At 35.0% G+C, this 21,912-nt stretch overlaps 1 protein-coding gene across 2 annotated transcripts in view; it reads right to left on the bottom strand.

Annotated features, from left to right (window-relative positions):
• Positions 1-21,912, bottom strand: part of SLAIN2 (SLAIN motif family member 2) — a 57,446-nt gene that overhangs the window by 22,625 nt on the left and 12,909 nt on the right. For both annotated transcript variants that reach the window (XM_069456767.1, XM_069456766.1), the window contains exons 2-6: positions 18,310-18,458; positions 12,484-12,648; positions 10,381-10,542; positions 6,638-6,997; positions 5,733-5,870 (exon numbers count right to left, since the gene is read on the bottom strand). In XM_069456767.1, coding sequence (XP_069312868.1) covers positions 5,733-5,870; positions 6,638-6,997; positions 10,381-10,542; positions 12,484-12,648; positions 18,310-18,458 — 974 coding nt within the window. The remainder of the gene's footprint in view (positions 1-5,732; positions 5,871-6,637; positions 6,998-10,380; positions 10,543-12,483; positions 12,649-18,309; positions 18,459-21,912) is intronic.

Raw genomic sequence — 21,912 nt, forward strand, 5'->3', positions numbered from 1 at the left:
GACTTATTTATTTCATGTTTCAAAATTACTAGTATGTAAAACATTCAAGTGTAATCTTTTAGTGTTTCGGCAGGAAGTGAAATCTGGATGGGAATGCCTTCCTCATGGGCCTTAGAGCAGTCTGGCTACACGGCGGCTGACAACTTCCCCGCATGCTCGCCCTCTTCAGTGACAGGTCCAAAGTAGAATGTCGATCCTATATGCCTTCTGTCTGGCATATACTCTTGTGGTGATTCACAAAATCCCTACGGTTCAATCTCAAATCATGGTCCAATCGAGTCATCCAAGAATATTTTCCAAGATGCCTATTCATCTGCAATTAGGTCAGCATGATGTAATCCAAACAACAATGGGTAGGAAATCAGAAGGCTCAAGGAGTTGGGAGGACGGAGTAATCTGGCTGTGCTTTTACTGTTTTTTCTAGTTACATGACCTTGTACAATTCATATAATTTATATGGATTTCTGCTCCCTTTACATAAACATAACTGAATATCTGTGAGTTTCAAATGACATAATACATGTGCAAGTACTTTAAACATTTAAGAATAACCAAATTTGGGTTTTCTTAAAAAAATCAGATTACCTTGGCTTTTTCTCCCTTCCTTTTCCTTATTTCTGAACCAATAATTCTTATATTTCTCTGAAAACTAAACTTTCTGCTAAACCTGTGCTCTACTAGTCTTAGAAAGCAAGGCATTAGCCTTTTAAAAAACACTGCCCCTGACAAGCACTCCTTCCTTTAAATGAAGAAACTGAAAAAATTACATGTATCCATGACCTCTGCAATGCTCTGGTTTTCTTAAACTTTTTAAGTTACATTTTCCAAATATAAAAGTCAAAAATTGGTAACAGCTATTATATAAAAATGAAAATACATTATAACTCTAATACTCATTTGAATGTCAGCATCCACAATAATGCAGCCACAGCAAATAAGCATATAAAAATAGTGATAGGCATAGTAACAAGGCAAAAGAAGTAATCCCTTAGGTGGAAGTAACAGCAACCTTGCAGAGTTAGGTTCATGCAGACCAGCAAGTAAGAACCAAAGCTTTACCAATTAAGAGCTGGAAAAATACTTAAAAGAAAACAAACTATAACATCTATTACACTAACAACTCAAGTTTACACAAAAAATACAAAATACCAATTCATGTATAAAATGTATAAAACTTGCCATTATAGTATTTGTACACAATTACATATCAAAATAAAAGGCTATTACGAAAACTATATTAAAAGAATACAACATATATTTATATATCAAAGACACAAAGTTTCGAGAAAAACATAACATTTTTTTTATTTTCGTAAACTTTATTATGTTTTAAACTTGCTAATACCAGAATTTACTACTTTCCAAATACATTTTTGAGCCTAGTGTAATTCTACACTATAATAGTGTTTATGACATTTTAATTAAAAGCAAGCTTTAATAGAGCTAGAAATATAAAAACAAACAAGTATATATAATTGAAAAGAAGGATGGTATCTTACTTTTCTTCTGCCTGTACATTATTCAAATACTGAAATACACCATTACGAAACTGCATACATATTTTCTACTTAAAAGTAAACTAGTGACTAGAATTCTATTATATTTTCCCTATATATTTTCCTTAATTACCAACTGGGGAAAAAGGAAAAATAATGCACCTACAGAAAAAAAAAAAATTCTAGGCCGGGCGCGGTGGCTCACGCCTGTAATCCTAGCACTCTGGGAGGCCGAGGTGGGCGGATCGTTTGAGCTCAGGAGTTCGAGACCAGCCTGAGCAAGAGCGAGACCCCATCTCTACTAAAAATAGAAAGAAATTATATGGACAGCTAAAAATATATATAGAAAAAATTAGCCGGGCATGGTGGTGCATGCCTGTAGTCCCAACTACTCGGGAGGCTGAGACAGGAGGATCGCTTGAGCTCAGGAGTTTGAGGTTGCTGTGAGCTAGGCTGACGCCACGGCACTCACTCTAGCCTGGGCAACAGAGCCAGACTCTGTCTCAAAAAAAAAAAAAAAAAATTCTAGGGAATCAGCAGGTGATTATAATCATACAATGCTAATTTTACCACTAGAGAAGGCAAGTAATTATCATAAAGTTTTAGATACAATCAATATATTTTTCTATTAACATTTTTATACTAGGTTCCCCAATCTTTTCTTTTTTCTTCTATTTTTGTGAAGAATTATTTTTCATTCCCATAAAGCTTTGACATGCTAGAATAGTTCAAATGAATAACATTTCTGAGAGGATGAGGTAAAGAGGATATAGATATAGCTGGTTTTATCAAATAGTTGGGATGCTGTTTGGAGATTTATCATGTAAAGTTTTGAGAAATGTAGAAATTACCAATTCAAACTAAATATAAAAGCATCTTTGAAAGCCAAACACAAATGTTGTTTTGGATCATCTGTGTATACGCTGTAAAATCATGGCTCATAACATATGTGAGTCTTATTACTTAATCTTCTTAATGATTTAAAATTTTTCTTTCTTGGCCGGGTGTGGTGGCTCACGCCTGTAATCCCAGCACTCTGGGAGGCTGAGGCGGGTGGATCGCTCGAGGTCAGGAGTTCAAGACCAGCCTGAGCAAGAGTGAGACCCCGTCTCTACTAAAAAAAATAGAAAGAAATTATATGGACAACTAAAATATATATATACAAAAAATTAGCCGGGCATGGTGGTGCATGCCTGTATTCCCAGCTACTCGGGAGGCTGAGGCAGTAGGATCGCTTAAGCCCAGGAGTTTGAGGTTGCTGTGAGCTAGGCTGACGCCACGGCACTCACTCTAGCCCGGGCAACAGAGTGAGACTCTGTCTCAAAAAAAAAAAAAAAAAAAAAAAAAAAAAAAAAAATTTTTTCTTTCTTGTTGCATTAACATTGTGGGTGTTTTTTGTATCAGCCAGGTATATCAGGGAAAAAAAAAACCCAGAAAGACGGTATTCTCAAGTGTCTAATTAATTTGCAGGTTTTAAAGGCACAAAACCTACCACTCAGTGTTTCAGGTATAATGAAGTTCAAATTCTATTCTTACTTTCATTTTAAAAGTTTTGTGAATTCCTATTTTCTATACCATTTATGAGTATCATAATTAGTATTATAAGGCACTCTTAATTACAGAGTTCACAATATCAATCACATAAGACCTGGAATACTAAGTTTGAAATTTAATGTGACACATCTCTCTAAGTGAACTTGGGCTCTAGAGCTGGATCAACATGGGTTTTAATTCTAACTTGCCACTGAAATGCTTTATGATCACACATAAGCTATTTAACTATTTAAAGCTTTAATTTCTAATCTGTAAATGTGTTAATAATTGTACCTCCTTTCATAGAAGTGTTCTGAGGATTAAATAGGATTATGCATGTAAATACATAATGTGAATTTCTATATCATCATTATAACTGGCAAATAAGGAAAATTTGTCATATATCACAGAAGTCATTTTGATTCAAATGTGTTTTTTCCTAGCCTGCTGATTTTTGAGCCACCAGTAACACCATCTTAACATGAACTACATGAAGTTGGCTAAACACAATAGAGCCAAGGAAGAATGTAAAATAATTAGAGAATTGAATACTTTCAAAATTTGAATTACTCAGTAAATAAGTTATAAATGAACAGTCAATAACCTCATGCTTGTATCACTTCTTTCTCATAGTCTTGAGAAAATGAAGGAAAACATCATGGCTACCATCACTTCAACCTCACTGATGGTAGCATACTACAAAGACCTGAGTGAATAAGCATCCCTTGTGTTCCCACAAGGATCCGAGTGGATATGCATCCCTTGGGTCTCACAGCTCACGTACAGGACTTACATGAGCTGTGGGATACAAGTGATACGTATTGAACATTTATAAGATCACAGTAATAATTCACTTAAAATTGTTTTAACTATGCTCATATTTATCCTAGTTAATAACCAACAATTTTTGGAAAGCGTTCAATTCTTTTTTAATAATCTTGTACATTCATGTATACAATGCCCATTTACTTCCTTTATCACTTCTTCTTGGCTTAGTTTGGCCAGTTTGCCTCAGAAGTTCTTACTGCATGATTCTCTCTAATCTTTATGTTGCATGTCTCCTCAATTCAACAGTCTCAACCCTTCCTTTTTATCACATTACCTTCAACTCTTTTCTGTAAAAAAAAACAAAACATGAAGTCCTATATCTGCTGGAGTATCTATTTTATTTATTAAGGATTTAACATGCCTATTAACACTGGTAGTATTTTTTTTTTTTTTTTGAGACAGAGTCTCGTTCTGTCACCCAGGCTACAGTGCCATGGCATCAGCCTAGCTCACAGCAACCTCAAATTCCGGGGGCTCAAGCGATCCTCCTGCCTCAGCCTCCCGAGTAGCTGGGACTACAGACAGGCATGCACCACCACGCTGAGCTAATGTTTTCTATTTTTAGTAGAGATGGCTTTTTGCTCTTGCTCAGACTACTCTCAAACTCTTGACCTCAAGCAATCCTCCTGCCTCAGCCTCCCAGAGTCCTAAGATTATAAGCGTGAGCCACTGTGCCTTGGCCAGTGCAAGTTATTTTTAAAAGATCATTATTGCTTTTACTAATGCTCTAGTAAGAAAGCCACTTGGGTTTTTAGTGGTCTATTCCGGTACTAGTCTCTTGACCCCTACTATTCTTGACATTTTTAATGTGTAATACTGCAGAATATGAGGTTTATAGGGAATGTATGTTTTGTGCCATAGCAGAAATGACTATATTTATTTAGCATACTACTTGTCACAAAATAAAAACTCAAATATTACAAATTGAAAAAATTTCCTCCATTTAGAAAGATCTGTCACATTCATGGGTTACTATCCATTCAATCACCAATCTTATCAAAAATTATAATCTACAATAATGTGTTTTTTCTTTGATATTTCCAAAATTCATCTTCTCTGCTTAAGAGTTTAGTTTTTAACTCTAGCATTTTCCAAAAGACAATTTAAATACAGAAATCCTGATCAATTATTTAAAAAGTGACGGTTTCCAGCAATTTATTATCTCAAATTTTATTTTATCTTATAAGTAGGATTAAGATAATGGATTAATCTGGCATCCATACTGATTCAATATTATATTTTTTCATAAAAATATCCTTAGCAGACACACAAAATCCATCAAACCCAAGTCAAAAATTTCATATCAACAAATGTGGAAATAAAGTGAGATTATTTAAGAGTTCTCATGGTATATTTTTGTTTTGGAAAGAAAAGAGCTACAAAAATCCAACTTTGATAATAGATTTAATACACTACAAATCTGAACAATGACTTCTTTATTTGGAGTATGATGTACTCTAAAAAATACATAATAAAATAAATTTAGATATTCTAAAAGGGAAGGTTTTTAAAGAAAATTTAAGCACTTGCTAAGGGATATATATTTTGGAAATTATATAATACTACTATTTCTACTTCTAATTTCTATAAGCAAAAGTTAAACTTACTTTTTATTTTTTAAATAGGTAGAGTTTGCTTATTTTAAACTTCTGGGGAGATAAGAGTTTCATACAAATAAAAGTACCAATAGAATTGGGTGTCTATAAGAGATAAATTTTAAATTTTAATATAACTATGATTATCTTATAGCAACTAATAAACACTAAGTTTTACTATAGCTATAGCTTAATACAGCTATTCAAAACAAATTAATTATCTGTAATTTTCATGTTCCTTTAAATAACGGACACATGAAAACCTAAGAAAGATACTCACTGGCTGAAGCCTGAGGTTGCATGCGAGGTATTCCTCCATTTGGCACTTGAAAGTTTGAGTCACTTCTGCTGCTTTTCACTGAGTCAACTTGTGTGCTGGATGTTCGGGACAGGTTTGGAAGACTGCGTCTTAGTTTTTCTACAACAATAAAATTTTAATTTAAAAAATTCGTTCAGATGGAGAAATTTAAAATATTCATTAGCATTCAAAAACTGAATTTTTATTTAAACATTCTATATATTTTAGGAGCGAAAACAGGCAGTATTTGTCGTATTTCAAAAAAAAAAAAAAACAAACAAAAAAACCCCAACCCAAGATCCATAAATGGGTAGAATAAGAGAATTCTTAAAGAGAACCACAAATTGCATATTTAAATAAAAATCTAAATATGGGTAACTTCATGAGTAAAATAAAGCAAAAGTAACATAACCAAGTAAAATTAAATTCACTTTCTTCTCTACTTTTATATTGATTCACTATTAATAAAATGGTAAACGTGACTAAACTCTTGATTTACTTAACTGAAATACAAAACCTTGGTAGAAATTGTGTCACTTTCGTACTGAAATATGAAGGATGATTTTTTTCCAGAAACATTCTAATTATTAGTAAAATCTGCTATGTTTTACCTTCATTTTTTTTTTATTTCAGCATATCATGGGGGTACAAAAGTTTAGGTTACATATATTGTCCTTGTTCCCCCTTCCCCCCCCCGCCCCCCAAATCCGAGGTTCAAGCGTGTCCACCCCCTAGATGGTGTGCATGGCACTCATTATGTACGTATACACCCACCCCCTCCCCCCCACACATCTGCCTGACCCCCAATTAATGTTATTCCTAAATGTGCTCTTAGGTGATGATCAGTGAAACCAATCTGATGGTGAGGACATGTGGTGCTTTTTTACCTTCATTTTTAACATTGCTTGTCTGTAAATCCGTGGGATGGCCTTGAAGTGAAAGGCGCGGCTGCTGTAAGCGGCTAATCATGGGCTGGGGGGACACTCTACTATATTCTATTCCCCGAGCAGGAGACCGTGAACGAGGTGAATTTCTGGGTGACTGCTTAGGTGATGGTCGAGGTGAATTGCGTGGTGATGGTGAAAACCTGTTAACAGCAGGGTATACTGCATGATGCATATTGTCATCTTCATCATCTAAACTTTGTGCATCAAGTTCCTGATCACTAAAAGTACCCCGTCTTGTAGAATTGCAAGATGAACCAGAGCTGCGCCGAGACGTGGTGGCTGCATATTCTTGCCGGAGACCTGGTAACGATGAATGTTATTTTATTTCTCTAATTATATTTTTAAACATTAAAATATTTTTAAAATTTAAAAGTAAAAGATTATCATTGAGAAATTGAAATAAGGTGTAAAGTATAAAGGAAAACCTCCTTTCTACTTTTAGACATCTTCCCACATAAGAATGCATAAACTATATCTGAAGGTTATTTTTATTTTGGGGGACAAGTTCTTGCTCTGTTGCCCGAGGTAGAGTGCAGTGGAGTCATCATACTTCACTGCAACCTCAAACTCCTGGGCTCAAGCAATCTTCCTTTCTCAGCCTCCCAGGTAGCTGGGACTACAGGCATGTACCACCACACCCAGCTAATTTTTTAATATTTTGTAGAGACAGGGTCTCGCTATGTTGCTCAGGCTGGTCTTGAACTTCTGGCCTCAAATGATCTTTCTGTCTCTGCCTCCCAAAGTGCCAAGATCACAGGCATGAGCCACCATGGCTATCCCTGAAGTTTATTTTTAAATGGAATGAAATTCTATCAACTTTTGCCCAATTTCAAGATTTATCCTTGAATGAGAAATATAAATTACCTGATACAATCATAAACTTAAAAATATTTCTACCCCTAAAGACAGTAATCTAAATTTGAGGCTAATATTAAAAGACTATTGAGGGAAAACAATATCGAACAAGTGAAAAGAATAGATCAGTGAGCGAGTAAATAAAATTCCTTGTATATTTAATCCTTGGGGTAATCTCATTCATGAAGATGATGCAGTACCAAAGAAACTTCTATCCCACTCTTAGGAATTCAGTACTTAAGCATAAATGAAATTCCAGTTGCTTCATTACCCAAGAAACTTCGATAAAACAAGCTTAAATTCCAAGTCTTTAGGTAAGAATTTTCAAAGCAGTCTCCTACGTAGCTTGATACCTTCAAAAACACTCAAGCAACCTTAGGAGCCCTTAAAATATTATAGATGCTTCTAGAACAAAAATAAATGTTTATACATAATATATTCAAGGAGGGAACAAATTATGATGCAATAGAATATAATTGGAATTTTGAGCAATTCCTCCTAACTACTGGCAGTCTAGTCAAAAAGATCTGTTACAGAATAGTAATGAAAGCTTTAAGTCGTGGATTCATACACAGAAAATGCTATCATCATGGTTCATCACCCTAGCTATCTTTAAGAATTCCTGGAGTCCACTTGGCCTTTCAGTCTGTTTGGAAACCACAGTAGTAACTGACAAGTTACTTAGTGTCTAGTTATAGCAAACATGCACTAATAGATATCTAACAAAAGACAGACTAGTGAAAAAAACACTGTTTTAGAAAAAGAAAAATCCAGTTCCCAGTGCAGCCCTTCCACTAACAAAGTGATCCTAAAGAAGTCACAATCACTATACGATTTTGCATTTCTCATCTTAAAAACGAGAGAGAGGCCGGGCGCGGTGGCTCACGCCTGTAATCCTAGCACTCTGGGAGGCCAAGGTGGGCGGATCGTTTGAGCTCAGGAGTTCGAGACCAGCCTGAGCAAGAGCGAGACCCCATCTCTACTAAAAATAGAAAGAAATTATATGGACAGCTAAAAATATATGTAGAAAAAATTAGCCGGGCATGGTGGCACATGCCTGCAGTCCCAACTACTCGGGAAGCTGAGACAGCAGGATCCCTTGAGCTCAGGAGTTTGAGGTTGCTGTGAGCTAGGCTGACGCCACGGCACTCACTCTAGCCTGGGCAACAAAGTGAGACTCTGTCTCAAAAAATAAATTAAAAAAAAAAAAAACAAAACGAGAGAGAGAGGAGACACTTGAACAGGAAACCTGTTACAAAAACCTGGAGAAACAATGTTGTAAAAAGGAAAATCATCTCTCTCAAATAAAAAAGCTGTCATTTTCCAGGAAGTATCATGTATATTTTTAGTATCTTTACTTTTTTATTCACTAGAAAAATATTCATGCATATGAATGGCTTAGAAAAGATTATTAAAGTAAGGCTAAAATTTCTATTATCTGTTATGAAAACACAATACCAAACCTAGAGCAAAAAGCTACTTGAGCTTCTACCAAAATACTCGGATTTCAAAAGTCAGGGTTCAAAAAAGAAATGAGTGAGTTTATTCTAAGATAATAGAGTTAGGCAGTATTCTTTTTTCTCCTTCTATATCCATGACAATAACCAGGTCCTCACTAGCTGACAAAACCAGTCTTGGTGAGGAGTTAAATAAAATTACAGAAAAAAGGGGTACCATGTTATTAGTTTTTAGGGCTAAAGATAAATAATGCAAGCACTAGGGCCTGCTATCTTTCCAGGGGAAGCTGTACAGAAATGGGAAATGAATCAGCAGAGTAAAAAACATTCTGCAGTTTCTTAATAAATGTTACAGCTTGATAAAACTTACTACATATTTAAAGAAAGGACCTATTTTATACATAGACAACAGAAAGTTTTTGAACTAAATTACAGCAATGCTCCATTACCCTCAGCCAATTGTCAAAATTCTGAAATGTATATTTCAAGGATCTTTCCACTGTACAGGTTAAAGGGATCACTTTAGAGAGATTTCTTACTTCTTACCGTTAAGCACACGGTATCTTCTAACAAAATGCACAGGCAAGAATACCACTACCTTCAGATAAGAGCCAGGGTGGGCATCCATAAACCCTCGAAAAGGTATGAAAAATTATATATATATATGAATATTTTGGTGATGGCAGAGATCATAATTTTTATTGGATTCTCAAAGGTGTCTGTGTCCTAAAAAGTTTCAAGGATTATTCTGCAAAGCACCACCGCATGTTTCATTTAATTTCATGTCACAATTCGAACATTCTCATAAAGGTCTTTTTTATAGTTTACAGCATGCATTCTCAAGTGAGGTGATATTCATCCCCATGAGGGCAAAAATTGGTTCTTGAGGTGTGAAGAAAATCTTAGATATCATAATAGTTTTGGTCCCTTAGAGTACTTGTACCTTCCAGTATCGAGTATATCGGTGATAGTAAAAGTTCATGTGAGGGGAGCGAAAAAGAAAAAATATTTCTAAAGAGGCTTCTTAGAACTAAAAAAAAAAAAAGGTTGAGAAACACTGGTTTACACTAAAAAAAAAAAAAAACAGAGGAATAATTACATGAGTGAGTACCAGTGTAGGGTACATTCAAGACAGAAGCAGAGCATGACATGCCTTTCTTTGCCCTTCACACAGCAAAAATGCTCTATGTAAAATGGACTCTGAAAACAAGTTAATGAACAAACAAGTGCATATGCCTGTGATACGTCCATTGCGATATTTCCACTTTACCTAAATTACTATTCCCACAGCACTTATAAAACATATTTAATACCCACAGCAAAATTATGCAATGGTTGAAAACCTCAACTTTTAACAATTAAAATACTTACTTTCTTCCTGCATCCGGGCTAGAATCTGCACATCGGTTACATCATTTAGCTTATAATTGGATCCAATTGAATCTTCATCTAATTCTGAAGCACTTAACTCACTATCTATAGATGACTGAGGACTAAGCGGAGGATTTCTGTCTGATGAGCTTTTCAAGTTACCTTAAAAAAAAAAAAAAAAAAAAAAGAAATTTTTTGGTGAGACAAATATTGAATAAATGCCTGTTGCAAATTAACCTCATATTATTAATATATCCTCTGATTCAATTCATTATGATTCTGCCTCTTCTGTTTACAAAATTCTCTGAAATTAAGAAAAATGAGAACTATAGAGACTCCTTTATATACTACGGCAGTAATACAAAACATATTTTCTTTCAAGTATAACTTCTCTATTCTCTTATGGAACAATTAAGTTTTCAACATAGTTCCTGCCAAGTAGTCAGTGTTCAATAACTATATGTTAGAGAGAATTTCAACTTGTACAAGATAGCTAATTAAACTGCTCTATGAATAGATGAATTTATGAAGTAGTGTTTTCTTCTCCCAAATTCATAGTCATTAACACACACCATCATCTTTTCCCTGAATAAAAACAAGAAAACTACAATTTGAAGAAAATTAGATTCCTTAGAGATTTAGGAACAAACCAAAAAAAGAACACTAGGCTCATTTCTTCTACATTATGCCATGTTTACAAAATTCCTTTGCCAAATCAGCAATGGGGATCCAAGGAGTTCTCTGAAGTTTAGTGGCGAAGCACAAGAAATGGGATGAAAAAAATTACTAGATTTTTAAAAGTACTTTATCATTCTAAACCAAAAGGAGGGCAGAAAACAGGCCAGAGGAATAAATATACACATCCAAGAGTCTAACTTGTTTCTAAGGAAATACTTTCGTCAGATCATCTATTTGTGCTGAAGAATAAAATCCCAACGCTGTCACTAATATTTCTAAAACGAATTTCTTTGAAACACTTGTTTTCCAGAATTCTTCACCGTAATAGTCAGCTTCAACATGAAAGGCATGTAAGGAGAGCAAGAAGAATACAAAATAATTAATCTTTATATTATTACTAAAAGAAGAGAATAGTGTACATAATAGGAAAAGTACTACAAGATCAGGCTTAAATAATGCCTGAATCAAATTCTTTAAACAAATATTACAGATTTAACTTTTTAATGTGATATTGTTGTAGATGAAATAAGTAGCAAATAACAACCTATATACAAGCAAAGAGCAGAGTCAATAAACTGCCTCTTGAGAGCTACACCAATGAGAAGGGGAAAATGAAACTTAGTAACTGAGAAAAAGTTAACATTTCAAAAGTCTTCCTATTAGAAAATTTAATTCAATTTAAATCTCAATTTAAATTAAAAAAAAATTCTTACAGTGGAGAAAAACATATTAATAACGCAAAAAAGGTTTTCATTATTTCAAATTGTGTATGCAAAATTTGAGGTGGTTAACAATATCTTAATATTTTTTTTTGAAACAGGATTCGGAAAGTAACAATACCTTAAGTTTTAAAGGAATTATAATAATTAGTCATAACCATAGCAGCAGTAAGTGAATAGGTGAATTCCTAAGAAGGGTAAGCTACACAGTAACAGTCTCAGTCACAGAACCAGAGAATATATTTTCCCTGGTTCATAGCAATCTTTCCCTCCCACATCGCTTACAGCCCCTTTCACTCTCTTGGCACATTCACATATAACCTTACACTGTTATTTAACTGCATATCAAAGCTTACTAAAATTCCTATAAAGAACTTTTAACTCTGTAGCTTTGGCAACCCCAGCAAGCTGTTCAATTAGGATCTATTGATTAAAAGAATCAAGGTTGTGACTCCATTTAAGCCAGATTAAAAAAAACTTTTAAGTAACATGCTAAAGAAAATTTTATAAATGCAACAACTGGCTTATCTTTGTACCCCTGGTGTTTGGTATAGCACTTAGTGCAAAGTAGCTCTTCAATACTTTCTCTAACCAGTTAAAAGTTTCATAAATTAAATGAACTTGAACAGCTGATGAATAAGTTATCTTTCAAGGTAGTACAGCTTAAAAATCATTCCTTAATAACTCCATTTTGTTTTCTCCTTACCTGAATTTCCAGGAAGTATAAGCTGTTTGACTATAGGAGGCCGTACTGGGGTTGAGGATGGAGAATTGAAGCCACTGCTGTATGGACTACTGGCATTTGGACTGTAAGGACTTGTGTAACTCATAGAGTTGAAAGGATTATTATATAAAGTCTGCCTCTTGAGAGCTGCATTAATGAGAAGGGGGAAATCAAACTTAATAACTGAGAAAAAATTAACATTTCAAAAGTCTTCCTATTAGAAAATTCAATGTAGTTATCTCAATTTAAAGTATATTCTTTAATAACTGCTGTATTAATCCTGAGTGATCTTTAAAATAAATCAAATATAAAAGCATATTTGTTTTCTCATTTTCTATAACAAACATATTACTTTTTGAAAAACCTGTGAAATAAGTTGTTTTTGTTTTTTTAAAGGCAAAGGGAATGGGTCTCACCCTATCATGAAGGCTGATCTTGAACACCTGGCCTCCAGTGATCCTCCCACCTCAGCCTCTTGAGTAGCTGGGACTACAGGCACCAGCCACTACACCTGGCTAATTTTTTTTTTTAATTTTTAGAAACAAGGGCTTGCTATGTTTCCCAGGTGAAATAAGTTTTAAAAATAGCCTTTTCAAAGTTTGGGTTTTTGAAAAAAATTAAGCAATAGTGACTGTTTTAAGATAGGTTAAGGTCAAGACATGAGAAATTCCTTTTAAAAAATAATAAAAAAGGCCTTTATCCCCAGAATACTTCTGTCAAAGAAAAAATTAGGCTATGCATATAAATTGACATAAACAGTACAACAGTAGGACTAAGATCTCAAGTACAATTATATACAAGACTAACTAACACAGTATTTCTCCCTTCCTTCTTATCTTAATAATGTCCACAGCTTATTCAATGTTTCTGAGCATGGGCAAAAGCACTGTATAGAATATATAGAATATGACATGGCGCTTTCTCTCAAGAGGATTGCAGCAAAGTAGCTGGGCAGAAACAACAAAGATTGCAAAGCAAATGAAATGAGTACTATCATAAAGGTGCAAAGGGCAACGGAAAGGAGGAGTTAGGAGTAATTCATCACAGCTGAGAAAAACTGGTTAGGCTTTTTGAAGGAGAAGCACTAGAGCTTTCTTGAGAGGACGAGTAATAATTCGACAGGACACCGAAAGTAGGGAAAGTATGTACTTTCATCTGTGCTTGTAAGACGAACAAAAGCAACTTCTTGAAAATACAGAGCATTCTCCGGGAGTAAGAATACTCCGGTATGGCAAAGCACAGGGGAGGGACAAAACAGGAAGAACCAGCTGGGGCCAGCTCATAGAAGGCCTGGAACACTAGAACACTACGCTCAGGAGTCTGAAATCTATTCAATAGTAATGGTAAAGTAATTAGTGACTTTGTGCAAGACTGAAATGATCCAATCGATTTAGGAAAAAAATGATGGAAATTTTGATGTTGAATAGACTACAGTGAACTAAGCAGTATATGGTAACTAGAAAAAACGGGGGAAAGCAATAAATGTTAAAAACCACAAAAGATTACTAAAGACAAAAAATCAGATGACTGAATTTTCTGGTTTGCCTACTGGCAGAGTAGTGGTTTTGGGAGAAGGAACATAACCTTTTCTGTTTAGTTTTTCTGTTCAGTTAGCGCAGTAGTTTAGACTGTGTAGTTTTATACATTTTCACCATGAGACAAGACAGCAGACAATACTTTACACATATTTTGTATGCAGTATGTAGCATGATCTTGGAAATATCAACTTGAGCAGAAATATAGCTGGTAATTTCTTCCTATCTTTTTACTCCTTTTCCATCTCCTCTGAAGCTTATTCTCTTTTACTTGGTTATTAACCACTAGCATTTCAAGCTCTCATCCCTTTTATTTTCTCACTCTATGCCATATTCTTTCTCCTGAGAGATCACAATCATATTCACAACATCAATTACTATCCATGTGCCAAAGACTCCCCATTATTTATATACATTTCCAGTCTTAAGTTTTCCTCTGAGCTTCAGACCCATATGATAATACACTGCTCATTTATTGTCTCCTCTTGCATATGGCAAATGTACCTGAGTCCACATAGCAAATCCAACTCATGCTCTTCCCAGTAAATTCTAATTCTCTTCTACGGGTCCCTGTTTCAGAATGTAACATTCATCCTGTCACACAAGCTGGAATCCTAGAAATCACTGTTGATATTTTCTTCTCCTTCATTTCTCTCATATTTAGTTTATTCCTTTTTACTACCGTATCTTCTCATCTCTACTACCACCCTTTCCCCTCAACACACACAGCCCAGCTATCATCATCGACCCTCCTCAAAAGCATCCTGTTAATGCAGTCACTCTTGGCCCTCTCCAACCTACTGTCCATACTACTGCTAGAATGTCCTTTCCAAAATATAAATCCAATCATGTCTTCCCACCTACACACACCACACCCTAGTACAAAACCCTACAATATTTTCCCAATGCTCTTAGAATAAAGTCCAAAATCTTTAACATGGCCTATAAGGCCTTGCAGAGTCTGGCTCCCATCTATCTTTCTGGCCTTTTCTCACTTCTCTCCCTTCCTTACTCTTCTCCAGCCAACCCTGCTTGTTCAGTTCCTCACACGGGCCATAATCCCACACGTGAAGCCTTCGCAAATGCCGTTCTCTCTACTTGGAATGCCCTACCCCCTCTTTTTCCATCCTTTTTAGTGCGCTTAAATTTTTCTCAGTCTTTAGGACACAGGTAAAAAATCACTTTCTGAGGGAAAACTGCTATTTCTCAGAGCACTATATATCATTCCTTTATTACATATGAGCAGTATAAAGATTATGTGTATTAAGTTTCCCCTCCTAGATGATAAACTCCATGAGTGTAGGTATAGTGTTCACTTCTCATTACCATGTATCCCCTCCCTTTTCCTAAAGGCTGATACATAACAGGCTCTGTTAATAAAAATTAACTGAATACACACATGAGTGAATGCAATTAATCTGAATAGAGGTTGATACTGGATGCTATATGAATAGATGAACAACCAAAACAAAGAGACATGGGGCAAAAGAGAGACCTGGGGCAACCTAAATTTAAAAGACAGGCAGAGAGGGGCCAAAGGGATGCGAAGTTATTGTTTAACATAGGTACAGAATTTCAGTATGGGATGATGAAAAGTTCTGACCATCTGGAGATGGTGACAGTTGCACAGCAATGCGAATATACTTTATGCCACCGAAATGTACATTTAAAAATGGTGAAAATGGGAAATTTTATGTTATTTAAATTTTACCAAATGCACAAAAAGGATGGATAGAGAAAGAATAACCTTCAAAGAAGACTAAAAAGAAAATAGCAGGGAGAGTAAGAGAGGGTAAAAAAGATAATGCACTATTATAAATAAAAAAAAACGAGAAGAAAATTTTAGGAACAAGTGGTAGTGCACTGCAGAGAAGCTAAGTATGATAGAATGGAAACTGCTCTGCTGGAATACACTAAGTTTCTAGGAAGCACTGCCTTATCAAAAAATACATTAAAAAAAATCTCCTTGGAAAAAGGGGGGTTTATTACTACAAAGTTCAAACTTGCAATAGCCAAGTTATTTTTTCCCTTAAAATTTTTAATGTATATATTGTAAATATACAGTATAGCTGTAGCTACTGTTCTGTACATACAGCTATAAAATTTAAACACTGTTAAACACAGATACAGTATGTGATTACACCAAGTTTTGGCTGAAGAATAACTGCCTCTCTTACATATCCCCACGATCTTTAAAACCCTCATTATAACAAAGTCAAAAAGCCACTCACTCAAAATTGATATTTTTGAGGTACAACAGCTTTGCTTTTCTCCCTCAAATCCAAGTTACTAGTTACCCATTGCCAATAATACCTATTCCTTAGGATGTTTTAAATCAGGCGTTGGCAAAATACAGCCTTTAGGCCAAATCCAACCCGTTTTTGTAAGTAAACTTTTACTGGAACACAGCCATGTCCATTCATTTTATGCATTGTCTATGGCTGCCTGTATGCTGTAAGGGCAAAGCTGAGCAATAGTAACAGAGACCTGAGAGCTCACAAACACTCAATTGTTTACTATTTGACTCTTTACAAAAAAAGTCTGCCAAGCCCTGTTTTATTTGTTTAGTGTCTGATACCTTCTACAAGAATATAAGCTCCAGGAAGGAAGGGATTTTTTGGTCCATTACATTCATTGCTATATCCTCAGAGTTGAGAACAATGCCTAGCATAGTGGATTCTCAATACATACTGTTGAATGAATGATGAAAATTCCTAATTAAATTATAAACTATGTTATTTCTAAGATTAGACAGTACTGGAAAATGGTTCCTAGGAATATTCCCTTTTTTTTTGAGACAGAGTGTTGCTCTGTGTCCAGACTATAGTACAATGGCATCATCATAGCTCACCACAGCCTCCTGGGCTCAAGCGATCCTCCTGCCTCAGTCCCAGCAGCTGGGACTACAGGCACACACTACCAGACTTGGTCCCTAGGAATATTCTTAACAAATGTCTAAATAATATCATCTACCTGAAATTGGTTAGAAAATTTTCAGTTATTTCAAATTGTCTACTGGCTTGACTATTTCTAATAATCTCTTATGACTATTACTTACATCAAGCTCCAGGGTATACGTCTAAAAACAAGTTGCTATTCAGACTAAATATTTTTAAAATATTTTACATAAAGGCTATTGCTTTTTCAAAAGGGCTTCTTTACATAGAGGAAAAAATAAGACTTTAGTATCAAAACAGGCTCAGATTCAGAAGCTCTGTAATCTCACCCTGTAAGTTATTTGCATATAATAACCACCGCTCCTTATAGCCAAAGGAACTTGGCTTTACTGTATGCCAGTTTAACTATTTAGCTGGTCTCCCCTCTGCTTCCCGACCATTTTCAGCTTAAACTCTAACCATAAAGCACATATTGTTTTCTATAATAAAGTCAAAATAAGCAATTTTAAGTACATGGCTTACAAAGTAAATGCAAAGCAAAAACAAAAACCAAAAACCTAATTATACATCAATTCTTTACTATCTGAATAGTTCATAAAAGTCTTAAAAAGAGAATGAGAGAAATACCAAGAAAATAAACCAGTATTTTCCCTACATTTCTACAATGCCTGCACTAGCATGCTACATTAAATGCCATAAATAGCCACAGATACATTTTGTCAGCTTTGTTAATGCTATTAAATAAAAGAGCATAAAAGCAATTTAAATCTAAAATGCCAAGTAACGAAAATCAAGAAAAACACAAGAAAATGAATACATTTACCAAGCACCTACTGTGAGCCAGGAAACATGCTAGTATCTTTTGTATCGTTATCATTTAATCTTTAAAATAAACTTTCAAGATTCATCATTCTTATAAATAAAGAAAACTGAGCTCACAGAAATTAAATAATGCGAACAGTGACACAGCAATGTTGTGCCAGAGTGAGAAGGAGGTCTCTTTGGTTCCCCACCTGTATCTTGTGTCACATCAGTTTCCCCCAAGTGTGGTATGGGAGATGATTTTAGATAATATCAGACATTTTTATTTTAATAGTTGTTTTAATTTGTATTAGAAAAAAACTTATCACATAAAATTTATTATTTTCTGTATATTATTCTTTAGGATGAGGCCAAAAGAAGACGATATTTTCAAAAAAGGTATTAAGTAAATGATAGAACAGGGTTATGTGCACATGGCAAGAACTCTTACGATAGTGTGCACAATGAGACTTGAAAAATGCTACCAAACAAGGAATTGCCTTCCTAAAACCACACTGCTTGACGTTTACGTTTTTTAATTTTAGACAAATTTACAAGTAAAATTATAGACATACCTGACATAGTTTGATCAAGTTTGTGGATAAGAGACTTTTTAGCACATTCAACATCAGGACTTGGGTAATCCAAAACTTGCCTGCACCAAACTAATGGACTAACAGATTTCTGCATTGGTGTAAGTTTTTTCTTTGGTGATGAATACAGCCTAGAAGAAAACAAAAACAAAAACATTCATTACTAAGCACAAGTTATAAAATAGACATCATTCTGGATAGATTTAAATTGGGGGGAAGAGAGTAAAAGAAATGGAGTATGTTTAAAATCACCCACTTTACTTATTGCACAGGAAGAAAATGATACTATAACAACACAAAACTCAAATTTCAAGTACTAAATGAACCCAAATGAAGCATTCCTAAAATGTGTCTTATTTTTCTTTTATTATGATTACTAAAACCATGACGAAACATCTACCTTTACAATAGTTTATTCCAGTTCAATAGTACTTGACTAACTCTCTAATATAGTCATATCATTAGATCTAGTACAGAAAGCAAGAGGAGCTAAATTCCTTGCTCTCCACCTCTGATTTCCCTTCCCACCATACATGCACACAGAAGTCCACCATCAGTGATTCATTCCTTTTAGTTAAGCAGTAGCCACTCTGTAGTCCTCTTTTCTTTCTTTTCCTGGTTTTTTTTTTTTTTTTGAGACAGAGTCTCCCTCTGTCACCTAGGCTGGAGTGCAGTGGCGTCATCACAGCTCACTGAAAACCCAACCCCTGGGTTCAAATGATCCTCCTGCCTCAGCCTCCCGAGTGAGTAGCTGGGACTACAGGCGTAGGCCACCAATCACACCTGGCTAATTTTTTCTATTTTTCATAGAGACTCTTGCTCAGACTGGTCTCGAACTCCTGAGCTCAAGCAGTCCTCCCGCCTCGGCCTCCCAGAGTGCTGGGATTACAGGCGTGAGCCACCGCATCTGGCCTATAGTCCTCTTTTCAAACCATGATATGTCTGAGAAAAGCAATACTTTAAACTCTTAATAACTTAATGTGAATCAATTATGAAATTGCTTCAGTTTCAAAAAAGAAGAAAGGGACAGTATTTTATAAGCTAATGGGGAAGGCACACATAAGGGAAAAGGTGAGTAGAAGACGGGAGAGGGGTGTACTTAAATTTCTTCACAGTTTTTCCTCAGATTAGTCTAGATTATGTCAGTTGTTACTAATTTATTTCAAGCATATGAAAAATGTGAATAGTTACTTGATTTCTGACTAGAGTGATTTTCAGATTAAGACATTTTAAGTACAATTTATAAGGCAAACAAAATTGTGCTTTGATACCATATATCTACATAGTTAAATGTCTCGATAAGGCAAGGAGCTAATAATTTCACACTTTATACTAATCAACTGAGCACAATAATATGAAGTGTTGTTCAGTGCAAATATTTAAATAAATATATCTCTGTAGTACTAGAACAGACTACTTCCAGTGGCAATATGCACCTTTCTCACTCCTTCTCTGTTCTCCTCTATCGATAACCTAAATCTGTCACTCACATACATTATTTACCTTTGATCAAGATAATCAAGACTAATGGGATAAATGATCATCTCTTCAGTCCACAATCCATATTCATTTGAACAATAATATTGAAATAGAATCTCATTTATGAAAAAACAATTCAAAATGAAATCAATGGGGTTCATTTTCTTTCCTGCTTAAATACTGCAAATGTTCCATGACAAATCTCTACCTCAGCATCTTCACTTTAAAAATTGTGATATTATATATTGATAGTCTATGTTAATAAATGTTAAGCAAACTAAACCTCTATAGATGAATAATAAACATTAATAAAACCACTTTGTGATATTACCACTTTTTCAATATATAACTTTTCCCTACATTAACTGGTTTTATACAATTTACCCACATGATTCATGTGTATTAAGTACACAATTACTCTGCTGTTGGCTATAAAACTCATTTTGAAAAGCTCAAGGAGGCCAGCCGCACTTGCTCACACCTGTAATCCTAGCACTCTGGGAGGCCGAGACGGGAGGATCATTTGAGGTCAGGAGTTCAAAACCAACTTGAGCAAAACCCCATCTCTACTAAAAATTGAAAAAAATTAGCAGAGCAACTAAAAGTAGAAACAAAAAAATTAGCCGGGTTTGGTGGCGAGCGCCTGTAGTCCCAGCTACTTGGGAGGCTGAGGCAGGAGGACTGCTTGAGCCCAGGAGTTTGAGGTTGCTGTGAGCTAGGCTAACACCATGGCACTTTAGCCCAGGCAACAGAACAAGACTCTACTCTGTCTCAAAAAAAAAAAAAAAAAATCTCAAGGAGTATGGGTAAGTCTCAAAAACATTATGCTCAGTGAAAAAAGCCAGATACAAAAGAACACATACTGACATGTTGTAAGATACCATTTATATGAAACGTCCAGAAAAGCAGAAAGTAGATTAGTGGTTGCCTAGGGCTGGAGGAAGGAATGGGGATGAGGTTTCTTTTTTGGGCAATATACATATTCTAAAATTAGATGGTAGTGATGATTATGGTAATGGTTTGATGGCTGTAAATATACTAAATTCATTGAATTATATAAATGAATTTTATGGTATGTAAATTACATTTTAGTAAAGCTGTTCTCAAAAAGTTGCAAGGTGTCTTTACCATCTTTAAAAGTAAAGGAACTACTATAAACTAAATAAAAATAAATAATTCAAAATCAATTAAAATAAAACATCATCATCCTCCTCTACTCACAATTAATCCCCCATGGTATCTTTCCTGTTTTTGTCAATGGCACCGTAATTCATTCAGTTAGAAAGGCTGAAAACTTATGAGTAATTTTGGATTCCTCCATCTTTTAAATTTCCCACCCTCATCAATAATCTGTCTCTAAGTCTTGTTGATCCTACCTTTATAAACCTTTCCCCCCATTCCTGTACTTACTGCCCACTAATTGGGAATAGGGAATACTCCTTTCTGCTCCCATTAGCAGTCAAGAGTTAAGAGAGCAACGTATCCACAGTGATGAAAAGGGAGAGAATGACTGAATAATCCCTGGGTATCAATTCAACAAGCTGTGAAGAGAAAATTACAAATAAAAAACAAAGAGAAAGAAGAATCCCTGGGTACTTTCATCTATCAACTTTCCTATCACTGTATCCTCTTATTTCAATGTCTTTATCACTACTCCAAGTCTAGAAACAAAGGGCTTTCACCCATATGACATTGGCACAAAATTAATTCTTTGGTCAGGGAACTTCTGGTTAAGGTTTCAAAGTACATTCTTCTAAACCTGCCAGAGGACACATGAGCTGGGCTGTATCACATAACTGGATCTACCTGTAGCAGAACCAAGTTGTCTAAGCCCCTGAATTTTAAAGAAAATCCCAAATACAAATATTTGTAGTAACTATACATTATATCTCTCTTGCTCATTTCTTACAAACACATGGAATTCTTCAAAATAGTCTGCCTACTAAAAACATTTTTTCACTGACACTTTAGAATTTCTTATATCACAGTACACGGTTTAATCGAGAGAGACATATTTTCTGATAAACACAGCCAGTTTATTGATGGCTAATGCAACCTAAGACAGGTTGAGATTCAAGTTTTTACTTGCCTAAAAATCTTGAACGT

The sequence above is a fragment of the Eulemur rufifrons genome, chromosome 24 (assembly GCF_041146395.1).
Source record: "Eulemur rufifrons isolate Redbay chromosome 24, OSU_ERuf_1, whole genome shotgun sequence".
Taxonomy (NCBI): Eukaryota; Metazoa; Chordata; class Mammalia; order Primates; family Lemuridae; genus Eulemur; species Eulemur rufifrons.